Source organism: Acartia tonsa, chromosome 11, assembly GCF_053477335.1.
Source record: "Acartia tonsa isolate MP-2025a chromosome 11, ASM5347733v1, whole genome shotgun sequence".
NCBI classification, from domain to species: domain Eukaryota; kingdom Metazoa; phylum Arthropoda; class Copepoda; order Calanoida; family Acartiidae; genus Acartia; species Acartia tonsa.
In genome coordinates, this window is record NC_137270.1 from 25648996 (window position 1) to 25669881 (window position 20886).

Here is a 20886-nt window from a genome sequence, read left to right on the forward strand (position 1 = left end):
TAAATAACCAGACCTCCGGACAAAATGACAAATGTGAGTCGAAAAATTCTTGTTTTCCTAATACTATTTCTTACAAACAGATTGACATAAATATGTAGAAATGTAGAGTTGTTTCGTACATAAACAAAAAATCAGCCGCCAAAGCTTTTGAAACTCAGTTAAACATATCTATCATAATAGTGTTTTTATGCCCATAAGGAAGACTCTTATATAACAATATTTAGTAAAAATTAGGAAAAAAGACTTGCTCTATATAATACATCAAATATAACAAAGCAATGTAATTAATACAAAATACATAAACAAAAAAGTCATAGCCCTAACAATCCACAAAATTACCCCATAAATAGATTAATATTATTGATATTAAAATTTTGATGTTGTTATTTGTTTCATCCCAATTAAGTTTAAAAATTAGCTAAAATTGTTTTGAGTCAATGATTAATAAAACTTTGGGTACCGATAATTTACATTACAATGTTTCCTCCACCCATGGTAGAATAATAAAAATTCAGTCTGCATTCTGACATAGCTGCTAAGAATCATCCTTTCTAGTAGGGCTTTGAAACCGATTAATATACGTTGGATTAGAACCGGTTCTCAGTAATACTGAAAAATCGTATCTTACAATAAACAATTATATATTGAATAGTAAACTAAAACTTTTGCATTTCGGGTCTAACAAAACTGGTTTTAATCTTTTTTCATTTTTATATCCGCGAAAAGCTGTCTATAATACGATGTGATAAATATTTATTCTGTAATTTCTACTTATAATATTAAAAGGTAATTCCCCTTTTTCCAAAACTAGAATTACCGCTGAGCCATTTAAAGCCACCCAAGCAAATTCATTGTGGAAAGGTAGAAGTGTTTCTACTTTTGCGCCAAAAAAGTTTACATTAATAAAGCGAACCCTAAAATCTAAACCTGTCGTTCTAAGGGGAGGAAGGAGGGGTTAGTTCTTTGTTTGTTTGTTTATAACTTTATGTTAGGCTAGAAATGAGCCCTCCCCCCCCCCCTCAGGGAAAAAGCAAAGGAAGAAAATAACTACCCTCTCCCCTCTCATATATTCAATTCTAATAAACGATAGGAAGGATTTAATGATTGATAGACATTTTCAGAGAAAGTATAGGTACGTTTTTATTTTTATTTTGACGGTTTATGGGCTTTCGAGAGAATGCATAAACGTTTAAAGTTAGTTTGATTTCCCTGCGCCAACTTACGCGTATGCGCACTTTCTCAGTAATTTAGTAAACAACGTAGTTTTATGTATGCAATGCAAGTGATTTTCAAATGTTACAAGTGTTTCTATATTACTTACAATGCAATATATGCCCGTCCATCTGTCAGTCAGTTAACAGTTGGAATATATTTAATGTTTAATCGGCTGCTATATATGATAATCGGCCATAATTTATCTGATGATATTGCTAAACCGTAATTATAGAAAAGCTTCTCTTTTAAAAATGAATGATGGCATCTCAGAATCAACTCAAGATATTGTCAAGGAAGAGAAAATGATAAACAGGTAAAACAATTAAAATTTACGATTATGGATATATGCAATTATGACAGGGGTAAAATTATCGTAAATTTAGGTTGTTATTTCTTCTGTCTTTAATTGGTCAGATCGTTCCATCCAGCAGGAGGAGAGGGGATGAGGTAAATGGGGTGGAAGGAGGGATCGTTATTTTAACCAGCTATAAATTTCAGTTTTGTAGAGTACATTATAAGCTGATGTAAGATCCAAGTAATAATAAATAATTCCCTCTTAATTGTCTGTATTACAGCCCCTAAAGATCACACCAACCTACACCCCCTCCCCCCCCCCCCTGATTTAGTTAAGGGAGGTATGAAAATTATTGGATATCCTTTGCGCACTCCCCTGACAAAATCCTGTGCACGACACTGGTCCTATCTTATACGTAAAACCGGTTCTTATCCAGTGGATATTAATCGGTTTCAAAGCCATACTGGAAATAAAAAATATCTGATAAAGAGATAATTCATAAACATTTCATTTAGATCGAAGAGGCATGGAAATTGTGGCCTTACCTTTTGTTTGTCACCCAAGACTGCTTGCCTTATCATTGGTTGGATTGAAATGGTGCACACATTTTTTGCTTTGTATAGAAAGTAACAGGATATCTGCCAGTGAGTGTGGGTCAGTCTGTTTGTACTTAAAAACAATTCTCCTATATTTCTTGAAGCCTTTTATAGGTCCAGTAAAAGTTTTTGTGAGGGTAGCTCCAACCTTCCAAGAAAAAAATCCTTCACCCATTTTTTTCTTTTTTTGAAACATATTTGTAGGAAGTTCGAAACCTTCCCCCTTCCACCAAGTGCCCTTAGGGACATCATGGGATTTAGCCATCAGTTTAATATAATAATTAAAATAAATGGAACGGAAACGAAGTAGAGATTTCGTAGTATTTTCACAGTAGCTTTTCTCCTATTTCTAGTCCCTGTGGAGGGCTCTAACCCTGTGGGGCCAATTTTTTCACCATGCGTCGCAATCATTACCATTTACCTAACCTAAAATAACCTACCAAAAGATACTTTGAAAATATGACGATACCCGCTACTTCGCTTTCTTACCATGATCAAAATAAGTTTACAATACACTTACTGTTAAAAATATAATAAAATTAAATTTCAGATTCTTAGTCTCTACCTTTTTTGTTCATTGATAGCTTTGGTAGTATGGACCAGGTAAATGTGATTATCTCAGCTGCTATTTAAGATAGAAGGCTGAAACTTCTCGTCAATATTCCCATCAGAGTAAATCATAATTACCTAAAAAATATCCGTGGCTATTTTAAGCAGGTTTTTGGCTATTTGTATATTTTTCACATCCCCCCCCATATCTTTGGTCCGATTTTTGTAAATTAAATTCCCCGTTGTGCTGAGCATCCATTATGTAATTTACTATGACCGTCAGTTAGTCAGTCATCGTACAAAATATAAATTTCAAAAACTATAACAATACGTGAGTAAGGTTTCATGATTTTTTTTCTCCATAAATCTATTATTGATTTCACCAAATGCTAAAGAGACTCATTGTTCATTTTCTTATAGAATGATTTTCTGAAAAAGTGATTTTTACACTGGATTCCGTGGAAAAGAATATGCAACTAATAGTCTTTTATTTAGTCCCAGTAGCGTTGATCTCAATGGCAATGTAACCTCTAATGGCCTGAAAGGATATCACCTGATCATAATATGCAGTGTTCTGAGTACAATAATTTTTGCTCACTCCTCTATTCTTATCCATGGAACTAAAAAGGTAGTTATACAAAATATCCTATTGTAAAAGTAACAGGATCTGTTTATGTATGTCTGTCTGCCTGCTAACGCTGAACTGATATGATTTTCCTGTACAAAGTAGCTACTCATGGATCCTATGAAGGTTGTTGGGAGGGTACATCAAACCTCTCAAGAGAAAAAAATGACCTCCTAAGCTAAGCAGTGTCCTTCTTTAATCAACTCTCCTAGCTAATTGTAAGGAAAAGGTATATGATGTTGAACGAACACTCACCCTCATTGCATTGTATTACATTCTCATCTCAAAACGTGGAAGCAGGCAAAAATTAATCTACACTGGGAGGCTTTTTGTAAATTGATCATATCCTATTCTATGAATGTAAATGTTAATAAAAATATTATTGTTCTTATAAAGCAAACAGCCTATCAACGTAGAAATCAGCTGTATTTGTAGATTGCACTTTTTCAGAAATTGGAGGATTCGTCTTTTATGATCGTCTATGAATTTAATTGAGAATGTATTGTGATATACACTTTATCCTTTAGGGAAAACCTTGTTATCTACTGTGCTGGATGATCCTGTTCGGTTGGTGCATGATTGCAGCTGCCCTTACTGTCCTTTCTTTTTACACCATTAAGGTAATGTTCTTTCTAGTAGAGCAGCTACTCTATAGTTATTGTATGTCCACTGGTCTGTCATTATCAGTGATTATTTCACCACCCACAAGGATATTTATAAATAAACTGAATGGTTGTCTGAATGGGCAGGAATAGTGATTTCTATACTCTGTTTGAAGTAACTATAATGTCTAAACTGAAAAGTGTATTATAGCAGATTATCACAAGTAAATGCAGGGAGGGAGGGGCCATTGGGCTGTTTATTACATTAGTCCACAAAGTTTTATAATAACGTTTTCTCCTTTGTTGGGTTAACAACTTTGGGAACTTTTATTGAATTTGATTGGTTTGTTCAATAAGTTGAGTGTCCGATCGTTTCAACAACTAAGTGTAATCTACATAAGGGGCATTTTGCGTATCATCATTTGGGATGAACATCCATTTATCGGCCATTGTCTTATCCCTATAGATCCCTGAGTAAATGAAAAGAATTTATGATTTATATTTTCTGATTGAATGATTGTTTTCTTATTAAATTTTAGTTCTTCAGCAATGAGGAAGAATTTGCATTACATGATAATGACAATGAGGATAGGATGAAGGCACGATTACATGAGGAATATACTGCCAACAATAAAAGAATGATAGCAGGGGTAAGTTTTAAAACTAATATTAAAAACAAAGTAAATTTTTTGACTCCCTTGATTCATAAGGTTGGATTAAAGTAGAAAATCAGCCATATCAGTCTCTCATGACTACAGTTACTCAGACCAATGGATATAAGAAATACGTGGATATATTGACAGGGGTGAATTTGTCGTCAATTTAGCTTGCTAATATGGATACATTTTTTGTTCAATTCGTTCTTCCAGTGGGAAGAGGGGTAGGGTATAGGGAGTGGATGCATAGAACCGGTACTAAGCCATACTAAAAAATTATCTATAACATCTTATTATAGACAATTTTCCACAAATATTAAAATAAAAATTATGAAATAAATACCAGCTTTGTTAGCAAGGGCCTTCAGCCCCTTAGGGCTAACAAAACTGGTCTTAATCTTACAATTTTTCATATCAACGGAAAGCTGTCTATAATGCGATGCGATAAATAACTAGGTATTATTTGCTTAGGTTTACATGGGGGTGGCATTGGTTTTGATGGTTGTTGCCTACAATCTAACGGTTGTCAACTCCTACAGGTAACACTTTCTAGTATATAAGTTACTCATTAACTAACTTTGTCGGTCAGTCTGCATTCTTTCATAGCGCGGTGAGAGAAATGAGCTTTGCTGGCTATTATAAAAGATAAATATTTATTTTTTTGTGATGATTCTCTTAACTATTGAGGTCTTTTGCTGGATTAGGTCTTTTGTAGTATTAGGTATTTTGTAATTAGGTCTTTTGTAATTAGGTCTTTTGTAGCAACGCCACTCAAACTACCCAACATTTATTGATCACATTAGAGCTAGCTACTTCCAACATTTATCGAATAAAAGTTTTTGAATTTGTGGGCAGTTTTAATGAAATTCATAATTTTTGTTTTACTTTTCCAAACTTTCTACCTCTCTTTCACGAATGACAAAGCTTGACAGCTTAATTATTCATAAGAACCCCATTTGTTAGTTTGTCTTGGTTTCAATTAATGTTTCAAAGTTTCGCTTCTAGTACTGATGGAATTAATTCTCCTTGTTAATTTAGACTTGAATTGCTGAAATCAACTGAAACTGACCATCAAGAAAACAAAGTGAACTCCCATAATGAAGTTGAAAATAAAATGTACATCAACAATGGCATTCAAAAAAGTGGTGATAGTAATCCAGTATTTCGAGAATGTTCGCTAGCTTAAAAAGTACAAACTCAAGTTACTGCCAATATTCAGCTTCTATAACTTTAAGCATTTGTAAACAATACACACTGTACAAAATCTAACCCTAAATTTACCAGCCACCAAATAATAGAAGTATCTATGTGATTATAAAGTGTTATAATTCATTAAATAAATTACTTTCCTTTGTATATTAATTTTACTAATTTACTAAAAAATGTAATACAACTTACTGTTCTATTATTGCTGCGCTAATTGAATAATTGACCCAAACTCTGTGTAATAATTGTTCTTGTTTTTCTGCCCCGTTGAATTCATTACAGCTAATGCACAATTTTAACCATGGATTTAGAAGATTAAATTCGAAAAGAGTTACATCATCAATAAGTTGCGAAGGGGGAAGAAGAAAATTTCACCCATTTTCCCAAATAAAGCCATTACATAGGTTAGGTAAGATTGGTTAATTAAGGTTTAAAAAGTATATGTACCTAAAAAAAAGCCGTGTTAGATACCGAAACTATGGAGTTAAACAAGATTTGGGTGTGACCGTGAGGTTTTCCATATTTACTTATGCATAATCTATTGACTAGTGAAGTTGAAAGGCCAGGTAGGAAGAAGGTTTTGGGCTGTGAATTTTACTGGTCTCAGGTTCAGGTACACACAAATTATACCTACATTACCCCTCCCCTCAAACCACTCAAAAAATGGTTTACTGCTCATAGATTTAACTTTGTAATATCCCTCCCCCCCCCCCACCTTCAAATTGTAATCCATGTAGTCCATGTAATATAACTGGTCTTGATTATGCAATTATGCAAATTTTTATACAAATGTAAAATCATATTTACATATGCATACTTCATTGACTAGTATAGTTGAAAGGCCAGGTAGCTAGTTTTGACCAAAGATAAATTATAGGTTAAGAGGACTCTCTACCTCCCATGAAGGAAGAAGTTATTAGGCTGTAAATTATACTGGTTTTAAAAGTTTTAAAAACATTTCTCGTATTCATTTGAATCCGGCACCTCGGGGCTAAAAAAATGGTTTTAATCTTATAATAGTACATTCTATATCCGCGGAAAGCTGATTATAATACGATGCGAGAAATAACTATTCCTGTTCATTTGAATTGCAGAGTAACGCGCTCAATCGCCTAGGGTAACCAACACCCATCAGACAACCAACCTTTGATTACACGACCTTTGTCTGAAAAGTCCTAATTGTGCATGATCATAAGCTGCTCCTGTTTTGGGCCAAGGCATTCCCCCTACTCTAAATATTTATGTCACGCATCTGACATAGCAGTAGTAGGAACCATTTTTAACGTTTTTAGTTATGACATGGTGTCGGACCGAAAACCTTCCCGACGACGAGCGGATGCGCTACGTGTTGAGCCACAGTCGCGGGTTAGACAAAAGCCTTACTACTTTATATGACAACATAGATATAATTAGTTCCTTAATTTTAAGTCAATTACGTATCAGCTGCTTTCATTGAATCAGGGACCTCAAGGATTAAAGAGATAGCCGGTTAATTGATGTATATACCCAATGATGATGAAACAAAATTACTCCTTCTGTAGGTTAAAATTATTGGTTAAAAAGTTTTGATTTTAATAGCATGGAACCACCCAAATACAATTAAATGAAGTACCCACAGTTTTTAAGTCCAAGAATACGCCAACATGGTTATCTAACTTTGGGTAGCTGTGATATTTACAGTCCAATATCCTCTGCCCCCCTAATAGACTTAATAACATTTCTTCTAATTCGCGTTCTACTCAGGAAGGGAGGGCACATTAGGTTAAGTTAATTACACTAGTTCTCAAAGTTTTATCATATCGTTTTCTTCAAGGTCTCCTAACAAATTTGGGGGCTTTTTAAAGTTTTGATTGGTTGTTCTTTAAGTGTCAAAACGTATTTGTAATCTACAGAATGGATAATTTTGTGTGCTCGTTAGGTATGTGCATCTAAATCTGATATTGTTTTACCCCTTTAGATCCCTGCGTTCTACTTGTATCTATTCTGTGGAATAATCCTAATTTTCAAGTATAAAATATTACAAGTCTTGCAAAACCAAAACGAGAAAATGTAATATTTTTCCTTTTACCATGGTTCTAAATCTTTCATGATATATTTTGTTTTTGTTTATAGCTGGTTGATGGTCATAATTAAAATAGACGCATGGAAATGAAATGAAAACTTTAATGCAATAATAAAATTGTATTTATTATCTAAATCTTATTTTTTGATGGTAAATAGCCTAGTTAGAGTTTATTTAGCCCATTGATTTTTCATATATTGTTTTAGAAATATTGTTATTGAACTATGTATTTACATAATTTTTTGTATACAACTTTCAAGCTGCGCTACGGAAACAATTTCATTTTTTTTTTTACAGCAAAAAGGTATGGACTCGTGGACATATTTTTCCTTGTTATACTCGCTTTATTCGTAGCAAAGCTTCTGAATAATCCCCTTTGTTTGTTCATCCGCCTGTCAGTCTGTCTGTTACAAAATGAGAGAAATGTGATTTTCGAATTCAAGAGAAACACAGTTTTTATGATTTGATTTATTTCATCTTATACTCTTTTTTTTATCTCCTTTATGACCACTAAACATCTGCTTTACAACTCACTCTGTCCGTTTGTCCCTCCATGATTTCTTGTACTTTGCTACTTATGGATGTTGATATCCTTGTCAGTTTACTTTATAATATTTACCCTTATTGTTAAATAAACTCTGGGTGTAAAAACTTAAACTTGAATAAAAACTTGATTGATGAAAACTCTTGATATTATACATTTTTATATATTTCATACTTATTTATAAACTCAACAAAAAAGAAAATATACAGAATAACATGATAATAAAACTGGCAAGGAGATGACTTTAAAAACTTTGCCCCTATCCTCTAGGGTCTGCAAGGAGAGGTATGTTGCAACACATGAAATCTATTATAATAGGAATTATCAAAACCTTCCTTGAAAAGTACAATTCAATCCTAGTAGAAACCTTTGGCTGTAAAATAGTCTTACTAATTTATTCTAGAGGTTATGCCTTTAGAGGCCTCTAGGGGCACTTGAGGTTGGAGGAGGAGTAGTCCACCCCTGAACTTTTAAAATTTTTGTTTTAAAAAGAAGAATACAAAAAAATAAATTGGGGATGTTTTTTTTTCTGCCCCAAAACAGTTATAATAATACCCCTGACCTACACAGTAAAGGAGAACCATATCGGTTTAGCAGTTAGCAAGATCACTCCGTACAAACACAGACAAACATCCTGTTACTTTTTTATAAGGATTTAAAAGATTAAGGATTTTTCAAGATTGTAGAATCGTATTATAGACAGCTTACCAATTTGTTAGCCCGTACCTTCGGTCTGTTTCGGGGCTTATTAATTTATGATTTTCATTTCAGTATTCGTGAAATTTTTTTGTAATACGTTGCTATACATGATTTTTCAGTATGCCTGGGAACCAGTTCTTATTTTACATGCGGAAAAAAATGAGGGAAGTTAAGCATTGTAAAGCTTCTTTCAGTGTTTAAAAAGTACATTTCAGGGATAAGACACGGGACTATAAATTGACACAAAATATAAAAAAACAAAATTTCCCTCTCTGAATAAATAAATTTTAATTAATGGTGGAAACGTTTGAACAATGCTAGTTTACACCTCTTAATTAAGTCCTCAAAGTTTTTTGTTCAACGAATGAGAAAACATTGTTTCAAAACTTTGGGCACTATCATAATTTCTACTCCAATTTCCCCTCCCACCCTGCATATTTGTGATATATTGTTACCAACAATATTCGCAGTTTTAAAAGAAAATAAATTTTATTCTTTAAGCATTTTAAGTACAAGGACCATTATATCCAATAAAAATAAAGTTTCTATAAAAATATGGAAATAGTTATTGCATCGTATTATAGACAGGTTTACATGGATATTAAAATGGAAAATAATAAGAATAGAACCAGTTTTGTTAGCCATGTGAGGAAAATTGTGTGTAATACGATGATATTCATGATTTTTTCAGTATGACTGAGAACCGGTTATATTCAAGCGGATTTCACTCGGTTTCGAAGCCTTACTGGAAAAGATTATATCATCTAAACATGGGCGGCTAATATCGTTTCAAGGTTTTTTACATGTTAATTTGAAAAAACAGGGAGGGAGTAGACAATGTACTGTAATAGATACTGCCTCCCAAACTTGCTTTGTCATTTGTTAACTAAAGAAAATACTTTTTAATTTAATTCTTTATATCAGCGATACTAAAAATCGTCTATAATAGACAATTTCAAAGAGCATTAAAATAAAGTTCATAAGATCAATTCTAGTTTCGTTAGCCCATACCTTTTTCATTTTAGTAACTGCGAAAACCTGGGATAAATAACTATTAATAAATGCACAATTTTTTGTGTGTTTTATTTTAACTGAAGTTTAAAATAGTGACAGACGAGCTGACATTATACAAATGCTTCGCTTGTCCTGCTTTGCCATATTAAAGTGTGCCAAATCTAATAAATTTGTTTGGCCTTATTTCTTATATCTCAGAATAAAACTGCATATTCAATATCTTAAATATACAGGGTGTTCAAATCATTTCCGTCATGGTTTCAGAACCGATTAATATCCGCTGGTTAGAACACCTATTTTTCATTTTTATATCCGCGGAAAGCTGCCTATAATACAGTTAATAACTATTATTGTTATTAATTTTAATTACCTGCAATAAATACCTTAGTATATGGTAGCTAGGACCTCGTTATAAATTAGCATCTACTTAAAAAAACTTTGTTCGTTAATCTGATTTCCCGTATAGCTTCGAAACCGATTAATATCCGCGGTATTATGTGTAACTGGTTCTCAGCCTTCGGCTCCTCGGGGCTAAGAAAACTTGTTTTAAACTCATACTTCATTTTAATAGCCAAAGCTGTTTATAATACGATGCTATAAATTACTACTATCCATCCGTTTGTTCTTTTGTTTGTATCCAATTAAAATGGGGGTAATGTGAATATTTGGCTGGATTTCGACAGGCTAGTCATTATGTCCAATTATAAGATTTTTAGACCATAAATCTTAACACCCTGTGCCCTATAAGATAATATATATGCAGATAAATAGAATAAAATGAAATATTGCAACAGAAAAGAAAACTTTTGGATGAGATTAGAGGGAGGGAGGGGACATTAGACGGTAAATATGTACTGGTTCTAAAGTTTTAAAAACACATTATCTCATGTGTTCGCTTTCATTGATTCTTGATTAATAAGCACACGGTTAAATCATAATTTAAAGGTCGTGCAATTATATGGTAGATCGTGGTGTTTTTATTTTATTTCTATTTAAAACAAAATCAGTTTTGATTGGAAAAATGCTGAACGTTTTCTTTTAACAAAATATTTATTCCTAATTCTTAATCTTACCATATGAACATGTAAAATGGTATTAACTAAAAATCAATGGATTTTTTCCATAATGCGTAATAGAGTTTAATAAACTTAATATACTTTTCAGAATTTGAAAATGTGAGGGAAGTAACCTTTAATTTAATTTAGATTTAAGATTCGATAGATTATTAGATAGATTGATCAACAAATTATATAACAGAAAATAGTAACAGTATTATGTTATATTTCTTTAAATAAACTCTAGATGTGAGACATTTTTCTTAGAGTGACCCCTTAGAATCCTCAAGTTTCAAATAAAATCTTATTTTATATCTATATTTATACCTCTATTATCCCTAAACTAAATGTTATTTTGAAAATAGAATCTTCCTTATTAAAGATTGACTCAGCAAAAGGTCAATACTTCAATATATTGATATTTTTCATTGCAAAGCTTACATACTATATGTATAACCTTCTGTATACAAGGATGACAACATCCATAAAAGCGAAGCTCTGAAACGGTAGGACAAACGGACTTTGACACTTGTATAGTTTCAAATTGAATAATCAGAATATAAATTAATAAGCAAAATTTTGAGTAAAATTGTTGAAAAACTTCTTGATACAGAATAATGTTTACGGACATACTTACATTTTTAGTACTTGAATATCGTGTTGCTTTGCTTATTATATTGTACTTAGTTTTCTTAGGAATCAATACACCAGAAATCAGAACAATCGGATAATTAGATCACATAAAAATTTGTTGTTTAAAAAGTTAAAAATCAACATGTTTAAAATGGACGTACGGACATTCTGATTACCACAGTAATCACCATGCAAAGTTTGAAATCGATAGGACAATTCATACATGCCTAAATTAACGAAAAAAAGCTATCCATCTCGGATAGACGTACGTACAGACGGACTGACCCTAATTATAGAAAAGCTTCGCTTTTAATAATTAAGAAGGGATAGGCAGTAGGGAGGGAGGGGACAATGGGCTGTTTATTATAATAGTCCCCAAAGTTTTATTATTCGTTGACTCAATAACTTTGGACACTTTTATTGAATTTTGATTGGTGGTTGAGTGTACAAACGTTTAAACCACTAATTGGAATCTACAGTAGGGGTAATTTTGTGTATAATCATTGGGATGTATTCCATTTTATTGGCCATTGTCTTATCCCTGTAGATCCTTAGATGGACAGACATCCTACTATTGGAATAATAATAAAACAGTAGAAAAGGCAAAATTATATTCTTTTATAACTTTTATAGAATAAAGACAACATAATATATAATAATTATAATTCTAACATTTTCAATATAATTCAGGATTTTCAAGGAAAAACAAGTTTCAATAATTTTACTATTTTTTTACACAAATAAATTTTCTAAAATATTTGACTAGTAAAATTTTCTGTACATCTTAAACTTAAATATAATTGCAGCTCCTAAAAGAACTTGTTAATTAAATTTTAAGGCTGAGTAAAATTTTCCTAGTTACATTAGTTTTTGAAATAATTTTAGAAGGGATTTTTTCATGAAGAAGATGTGAAAATTTTGGCGAGTTCGAACAATCAATAAATTTACTACTTACATTTCGTCAAATGTATTGCTGAAGTCAAAGGCTGACCCGATATGGTTCTCCTTTACAGAGTAGCTTTTTAAAGGCTCTGGGAAGGTTTATGACCATTTGAGCCTCCAAACAGAAATCGTCCCTAGAAAATACCCCCGTCTGTCCTATCCCCGTAGACTTATAGCAAATACTAGCTTTTTTTAGGTTCACCTCTTTCCAAAATCTTCAACTCTCATTCATATGTAGAGCCCTTTATAAGCAATACACTATATATACAACATAACATTAAGAGTTTTTAAAGTTTCGTACCTATTTTTAAAATAAAGTAAAATATTTCAATTATAAATAAATTAAATGATTTTTATGAAGTTTTCTGATACAGATTTCAGTGCCTTAATATATCTAATAGATTTAAAACAAAACAAAAATAAGCTTTTTTATTTAACAAAATAAAAGTTTAAAAATAAAATTACATCTTCATATTACAACCTGATGATTTTTATCAAATAAAATTTAAAATCAGAAAGACATTTTTGAAGAAAATAAATTATTTGGAATTATTTCAAATTTATATAAATCAATATTAATGTTATTGTAATACCCATCTTATGTTTCACCAAAATTTGATTATTTCTCAAAATATGAGATTTTTGTTACATTTATAATTTTAAATTTTAAAAGCGCAGCTACTCTATAAGTTATGTATGTCAAAAAAATGATTTAAAACTAAATAGAATGGGAATTTTTTAGTTTATTAACTAATGTTATAATCTATACTATGTTTTAATATGGGTAAAAAGAGCCCAAAAATTATTTTCCAAGTCACAAATGATATAAGCTTAATATTGCTGCGCTACTTATTGGATAAATTTTCCTATTAAGAAATAAAATTATAGAAAATATTTATAATTTAGATGAGCACTACATTATGTTCCCCAAATTTAGTGTTGTCACTGTTCAAGTCCAAATCAACTGTGGTACAGGCATCGTCAAGTCCTAAAGAAACCGGTTTTGAGGTGCTGCGGAAGTGCAAGGATGTCATCCAGTTTTGTAACAACAATAATGGCGCCATTACTTGTTTTAACAACGACGACTTTTCTGTTTTCAACGACGCAATTTCTGTTTCTAATGGCGACATTTCATTTTTTGAAGACGACCTTACTTCCTTTGTAATGTTTATACTAAGATGGTAGTTATGGCGGGCAGTTGTAGTTGTAGTTAGTTTACTTAACACAGGCGGTAGAGATAACTTTAACATATATAGGGTTCTTCTATAGTAAAGTGTCACTAATAACTGTTGTATACTGTACATAACTGTGGTATAATACAGCAATAACTGCTGTAGGCTGTATAGTACAGAGGATGAGTACATACAGCAGTATAGTGCTAGAGGTACAGCTAGAGAAGATAGTCCAGGCCTGGCAACAGGATTTGCTGGATTACAGAGGTGGGCTGTACAGTAGCAAAATTTTTCTGTTACTTCTCCATAGCTGTGTGTCTCACAAGCCTACAGGTAAAAATATCAAAGCCAAATGTTAAAGGTTCAGACTTTTTAAGGACTAAATTCTTTACCAAAAACTATCGAAATAAGGGTAGCTTGGAAGACCAGTCATCAGGTAAAGAGGGAGGTAAAGGTGTTATTGCCCTCCCCCTTCCCCCCCCCAAAAAAAACCCGTATTTATATTTTACCACCCCCCCCCTCTCATTTCAAATTTACCCCCAACCATTTAGGAGGGGTATTCCACCACAAATAAAAAAGCTCGGACGTCCTTGCTAGTCATATTTACATTTTTGTTATATTACGCAACAAGAAACTGGAATATTTGATAATTAAAATCCTGGTGGCTGCCACTGGATACCAACAAACCTGCCTGGAACAACAAACCAAAAAAAATTAATGCATTGATTAAAGTAATAATCATGTAAACAGACTAATAATTGTTAAAATACTTGGCTTAATTCCTTGTATGAAGATTTCTTAGTTGAACAACCCCTGCCAGTAATCTTGTCTTCTGAAAAAGATTGAAAATTTTAACACTTTTTTTTCTTGACTTATTAGTTTAAATTGAATTTTTTCTATAAATTTCTATTATACAATGATTTTATTATTAGAAATTACTCAATTTGAAGTTTCTAACTTATTATGAAAGTTGCTCCATGTATAGACATAAATGTTATTTTTTTGTGACATTCTTGTAATATAATAATTATTTTTTTACAAGTACAGCTACTTTATAAGTAGAGTATATGCATCTAGTAGGTCTGTCACTTCTCAGAGTATTTCTTACACCTTATAAACCATAAACAGAAAGAAAATAAATATCTCTTATTTATTGTATCAGAATTTATTTTTCTATTACACATTGTTGAGGCTTAGTTACTTTTGGTCAAAATTGTCATTGTTTTTCCTTGTTTATTGCAATAAATCATGTTAGTATCATGACAAGGACATTCATCTAGATTGATGGAGCCCAAGAGTAATTTCATAATATTGGGCCCAGGAGTAATTCCTTAACAGGCTGCATCATTTATATTTACTACATGGCTTTCAGTTATACAATATAAGTTTAAAACATTAATAACAAAACTGGCCAAAACATAGATATCAACCCTTGATTTGTTTTATTGGGATATTTATTAACTATTAGTTACTAAATAACAAGGATTTGAATTATATGACTGAATTTTCTTTTGTATTTCTTATATTTAATTGTTTTTGACACAATTAAATCTTTATAATCAAGAAATACAATGAATTTACAAAAATCACCTTCTTGATACAAAACACTTCCTTTATTAATTAAGATATGAAAATTATAAAGTTCAATTACATTAAAAAGACAAATTTAATAATAACTTACCATGATTGTATCTTGTGAAGCAAGTTCTGAACCCACGAGTTTTGTCGCAGTCCTTGGTTTTATCCCCAGATGGCTCGGAGAAACAGGTCAGCTTGGTAGCTAAAAATAAGAAATTTGTTTAAATTACAGCCACTAGGAAGAACTTTTCAAGATACATTACAAGAAGCATATATAATCTATTATTACAAAGAGTATAGATTAAAGTTTTATCTCAATTTGGCTTTGAGAAACTGGTCACCTTGGTTGCTAAAAATAAAATAAAAATAGTTTAAGTTGTAGCCGCTTAGAAGCTCTCATAGATTACAAAGAGCATATTTAATCAATTATTCCAAAGAGTATAGATCCAAGTTTTATCTCTATTTAGCTTGTAGAAACAGGTCAGCTATGTATAAAATTAATAAGAAAATTAATTTAAAATTGTAGTCACTAAAACCTCTTATACATTACAAAGAGCATATTTAATCCATAAATGCAAAGAGTATAGATACAAGTTTCATATATATTTAGCTAGGAGAAATAGGTCACCTTTTTATAAAAAATAAGACAATTAATTTTAAATTGTAGTCACCAGAAGGCTCTCATGGATTACAGTTTTATCTCTATTTAGCTTGTAGAAACAGGTCAGCTTTATATAAAATTAATAAGGAAATTAATTTAAAATTGTAGTTACTAAAAGCTCTTGTTGAATCCATTAATTTAAGTACAGATCCAACTTTTAGCTTGAAGAAACAGTCTGCTTGGTAGCTAAAATTAGAAGTATTAATATCAAGTTTAGTCACTTGTTCAAATTTTCCCAAAAATTTAAATTCTGTCTGAAAAATTAAATTTGACATAAGAATCAAAAAAGTAAAATGTTGAAGGAAAAGTAAACTATAATTTAAAACTTGATTTACAGATTCTAATCAAATTAGTGCACTCACACAATATTAGAATTAATAATATGGACTTTATATTTTTACATACCTATAATTTTAAAAGTATGTTATAGTTTAGATATAAATTAAGTTTTATTCCATAAGGTATTTTTCACTGTCCATGTTAATGTTTTTAACTGCAATTGAACCAGTTACAAACCATGTCTTATCAAAACTTTCCAGAAATATATGAAAAGAAAGACATTAACTGGATTTGTATTTATTTTGTTGAAATTCTTTTCCTTGTAGTGTAAAATTCTTATTCCTATTTCATCTATGGCAAAATTCTTTTTTGCAAACTTTTTTTTGCATAAAATATTTATTCATGATTGTTAGTAATTTTCCATAAATATAACATCCAATGGAAGCAATAACTCAACATTGGTTTTCCCCAGCTCATTCTGTATTCAATTAGGCAGACTAATAAATTTAAATTCTTTTTCTACCAACAGCATAAATTGAAATATCTAAAGTTTACATAGAAAGTTAGGGTTGGCTTGTGGTTTAGGTGGTACAAACTTTCAGGGAAAAAGGAAAGGTAATAGAGATTGAAATTTGCTTTCATAAATTCAAACAAGTTATTCTCATCTTGAGAGACATACTATGGGTGCTAAAGCTTTTTATAACAAGAATTTAGGAAATGTCCTCCACTTTTATTCATTTCCAACCTCAAAAGATTTGAAATAAATGTTTCTCAAATTCATTATTAGATTGTTTATCTGTTTGTCTGACATTGGAAAATAAACAAAGTGAGGTAAATTCATTCTCAAAAACAATGTAGTAAAATTTCTTGTATTACTTCGAAACCGATTAATATTTGGTGGATTAGAACCAGTTCTCATCTATACAAAAAAAACTATGTCTAGCATTGTATTATATCCAGTTTTCTACAAAAATGAAAATGTACAATCATAAGATCAAAACCAGTTTTTTTAGTCCGTACGTTAGGCCTCTGGGGGCTAAAAAAATTGTTTTAATCTTTTAATTGTACATTTTATATCCGCAAAAAGCTGTTCATAATATGATGAGAGAAAAAATATTATTCCTTTTAATATAATAGTTATCTTTAACTGGCAGAAAAAATGGGGACTAAATATCTTTTTTTGCTACAATACCCTTATTTTTTTAGCACAATGAAAGTGTAAAGGAAGTAAGTATGTGAATGGAGTTATGAAAAAGTTTAAAGGAAAAGAAGAGTTCCATAATTTCTTTCCAATGCAAGGATGATTACATCCAAATAAGTATAGCAAAAAATGAGACAAATGGAAATAAAGTATGCTTTCAATATTGAAGGAAAAGAACATTCCAAAATCTGCAAAAAAATACTTCATCAAAAAAGGTTGTTAAGTTTTTCTGTTTTCAGTTCATACCTTTCAGAGTTATATCTAAATTTTTTGTTAAATACAAGGTTTGAAATTAATACAATCATTTTAACATAAGCTATCCGTTATCAACAGACATACTCTAAAAATCATATGAGTTTAAACATTCTTTTAGGTTTTCCACACTTCTGCAAAAAGGAAATTACTTTTGAATAGTATACTAATGTTTGAAAATCATGTGCAATCATAAATAATTCTGTAAAAATTCAGTTTTAGCTAGATATGATTATTGTTGTTTTGTATATAGTAATGTATTTTGGTAAACTAAAATGATTTCAACTTTGTGATGCTGTGAGTAGGCTCAAACCAATTACCCCAAGAGCTGAAGCTCTTTATAGTGCATATAAAAAGGGGGATAAAAAAAGATTTAAAAATCCCAAATGAGTTATATTAGAATAACGAACTAATATGGATCAGGTTATTCAGGATAGTTTGGCCAAAAGTTTTTAAATTTATCCCCTTTTTTATAGGCACTATAAAGAGCTTACCAAGAGCTGTATTATTTCATTATTTGAATTGGCTTGCAGCTGATGTACTAGCTGCCACTGGCTAAAGACGTATGTGCAGAAAGCAGCTGCAGCGGCTGCCCTTTCCAGTTCTAAATGATTTTAGATGATTTTATTTGAAGTTTGTAAATGCAGGAAATGAATTGTAATTGTAACTCATCCAACTAGGAACTGAGTAAAGCTTGTGAGAGTTAAGCTGATATACAAGAGAGAATATCTGGATCTTTTTAAAATCAAGATAAACTTATGTTATAATAGTACAAGCAGCTTATTTTGTCTTTCAAAGTGTCTGTCGTTGAAATAATTTAGATCCTATTTAATGTAAAATCATAGAAAATAATCAATTCCTCCCTTATTTTTGAAATAATTAAGGGGAGCTGCTTTTTTTATGTTTCCGGGACACATAACTTTCAATTTCAAAACTCAAAATGCATAAAAACAAAGAATTGGATCATCTAACTTTAATATCTTTAGGCTGAATATTTAGAAACAATTACTTTATTTACCTAGTCTTTTTCATTTTTTATGTTGTTTTTTCATACAAAAGTAAGAGAATCTTGCTAACCGCTGCTGTACTGAATTGGGCATATTTTAAAGTAAAGATTATTAAATGTCCAGCAAAGGTTTATAAAGATTATGTTATCTACCCTCCCAAGAAAAAATAAACCTAGAAAAATACCCTAAACATCCAAAGTTATTTTTTACTTTTTCTTCTTAAATTAAAATTAAAAGTAAAGGGACAACTTATACCAATACCTCTACCATCAAAAGACACAAGAGGACTAACGAGGTGTAGCTTTAAGTTATTTATATTACAAAAAGCTCCAATTTAACCGTACATAATATTATATTTTTCCAAATATTGGTTTTTTTTTTAATTTGTTATACCCAGCAAATTGATCTGTATTTCATAGGCTGAACTGTAGAATGAGATGTGATAGTTATATTAGGAAAATATGATCTTGTATTTTTAAAATCTTGTTAAAATACCCAGCTTTTACACACCTGTATTTCATAGGCTGAACTGTAGAATGAGATGTGATGGTTATATTAGGAAAGTATAATCTTGTATTTTTAAAATATTGTTAAAATACCCAGCTTTTTCACCTGTATTTCATAGGCTGAACTGTAGAATGATATGTGATGGATATATTGTATTTTTAAAATCTTATTAAAATACCCAACATATTAATCTTTATTTCATAGGCTTAACTGCAGGATGAAATGTGATGGTCATATTAGTAAAGTATGATCTTGTATTTTTAAAATCTTGTTAAAATACCCAGCTTATACACCTGTATTTCATAGGCTGAACTGTAGAATGAGATGTGATGGTTATATTGTATTCTTAAAATCTTATTAAAATACCCAACATATTAATCTTTATTTCATAGGCCTAACTGCAGGATGAGATGTGATAGTTATATTAGGAAAGTTTGTACATGTACAAACACAACACCTCAAACCATTCTCTCATTACAACTACATATAAGGATGCTAAAATAATCCAGGGATCAAAAGAGATAAGACAAATACTGATTAATTCATGAACATCCGCTTTGATAATAAACACAATTATCCCCTCTGTAGATTACAATTAATGATTGAAACACTCAACTTAATGACGCAACCAATCAAACATCAATAAAATTGCTCGAAGTTGTTTATACAACGTTATCATAGAACTTTAGGGACCAGTGTATTAAACAGCCCAATGTTCCTTCCCTCTTTATTTATTAGGGTAATTTGTATTTGCTAATAATTTTGATATTTTCTTTGAAAAACAAATTCTTTCACGGGAGGGGAAATCTGAAAATTCTTAATTTTACTACTAATTAAATTTCCTAAAATTATCTTTTTTTATGAGCCGAAGCTGTAAATTTTGTTAAAAAACGGCTCCGGCTTCAGACTAGATAAATAAAGAGATATTAATTTAACCTTTAAAACCTTCAAAAGTCAAAAATAAACGTGGGAAAAAAAATATGTCGAGTTTTTTCTTGAGTTTAGGTCGGTGCCGGAGCCGCACCAAAATCAAACAGCTCCGAACGCTTGGTTTAAACAATCACATCCACGTGCGTGAAACTGTTCTATAGTGTTAATGCTAATCTTTCTAGTGCTCCGTGTAAAAATGTGTTTTTTAGATAGGTATAATACAAATCTATTAAAATTTATATTTTAAATTTATTATTAAATGTTTGCACTTGAAAGGTATGAAATTTGAAGTGTACGAGATTCTTAAGTGAAATAATAAGTAGGTGTGTAATATAAATATCATCAAGTAAGAAACAATTTTAATGAGTGCAGCAATTATCTTTCCCTATATGCTATAGACTCTAGATTTATAGGAAAATGAGAATAAATATTCGTCCAGTAAGATGACGTAAACGGCAATTTAAGGAAAGCTTAGGTAATTTTTAATTCATTTTCTCGTATTCATTCGAATCCGGTGGATAGGAACCGGTTCTCATCCATACGAAAAATAATAGATAAGATAATGAAGCTAAATTAACAACACCAATATCATAATCAAGATTTAAT

At 31.0% G+C, this 20886-nt stretch overlaps 2 protein-coding genes across 2 annotated transcripts in view; one reads left to right on the plus strand and one right to left on the minus strand.

Annotated features, from left to right (window-relative positions):
- The first annotated feature begins 1305 nt into the window (after positions 1 to 1305).
- Positions 1306 to 5894, plus strand: LOC145331364 (uncharacterized). The gene is made up of 8 exons (XM_080175986.1): positions 1306 to 1528; positions 2026 to 2107; positions 2657 to 2709; positions 3151 to 3283; positions 3808 to 3900; positions 4422 to 4532; positions 5010 to 5077; positions 5577 to 5894. Exons 1-8 carry the CDS (start codon positions 1422 to 1424, stop codon positions 5722 to 5724), a joined length of 795 nt encoding a protein of 264 aa, XP_080032112.1. The 5' UTR covers positions 1306 to 1421; the 3' UTR covers positions 5725 to 5894.
- Positions 5895 to 12353: 6459 nt separating this feature from the next.
- Positions 12354 to 20886, minus strand: part of LOC145332193 (uncharacterized) — a 31455-nt gene continuing 22922 nt past the window's right edge. Inside the window, exons 4-6 of the mRNA XM_080177151.1 lie at positions 15547 to 15645; positions 14647 to 14697; positions 12354 to 14191 (exon numbers count right to left, since the gene is read on the minus strand). Coding sequence (XP_080033277.1) covers positions 13596 to 14191; positions 14647 to 14697; positions 15547 to 15645 — 746 coding nt within the window. The 3' untranslated portion in view covers positions 12354 to 13595. The remainder of the gene's footprint in view (positions 14192 to 14646; positions 14698 to 15546; positions 15646 to 20886) is intronic.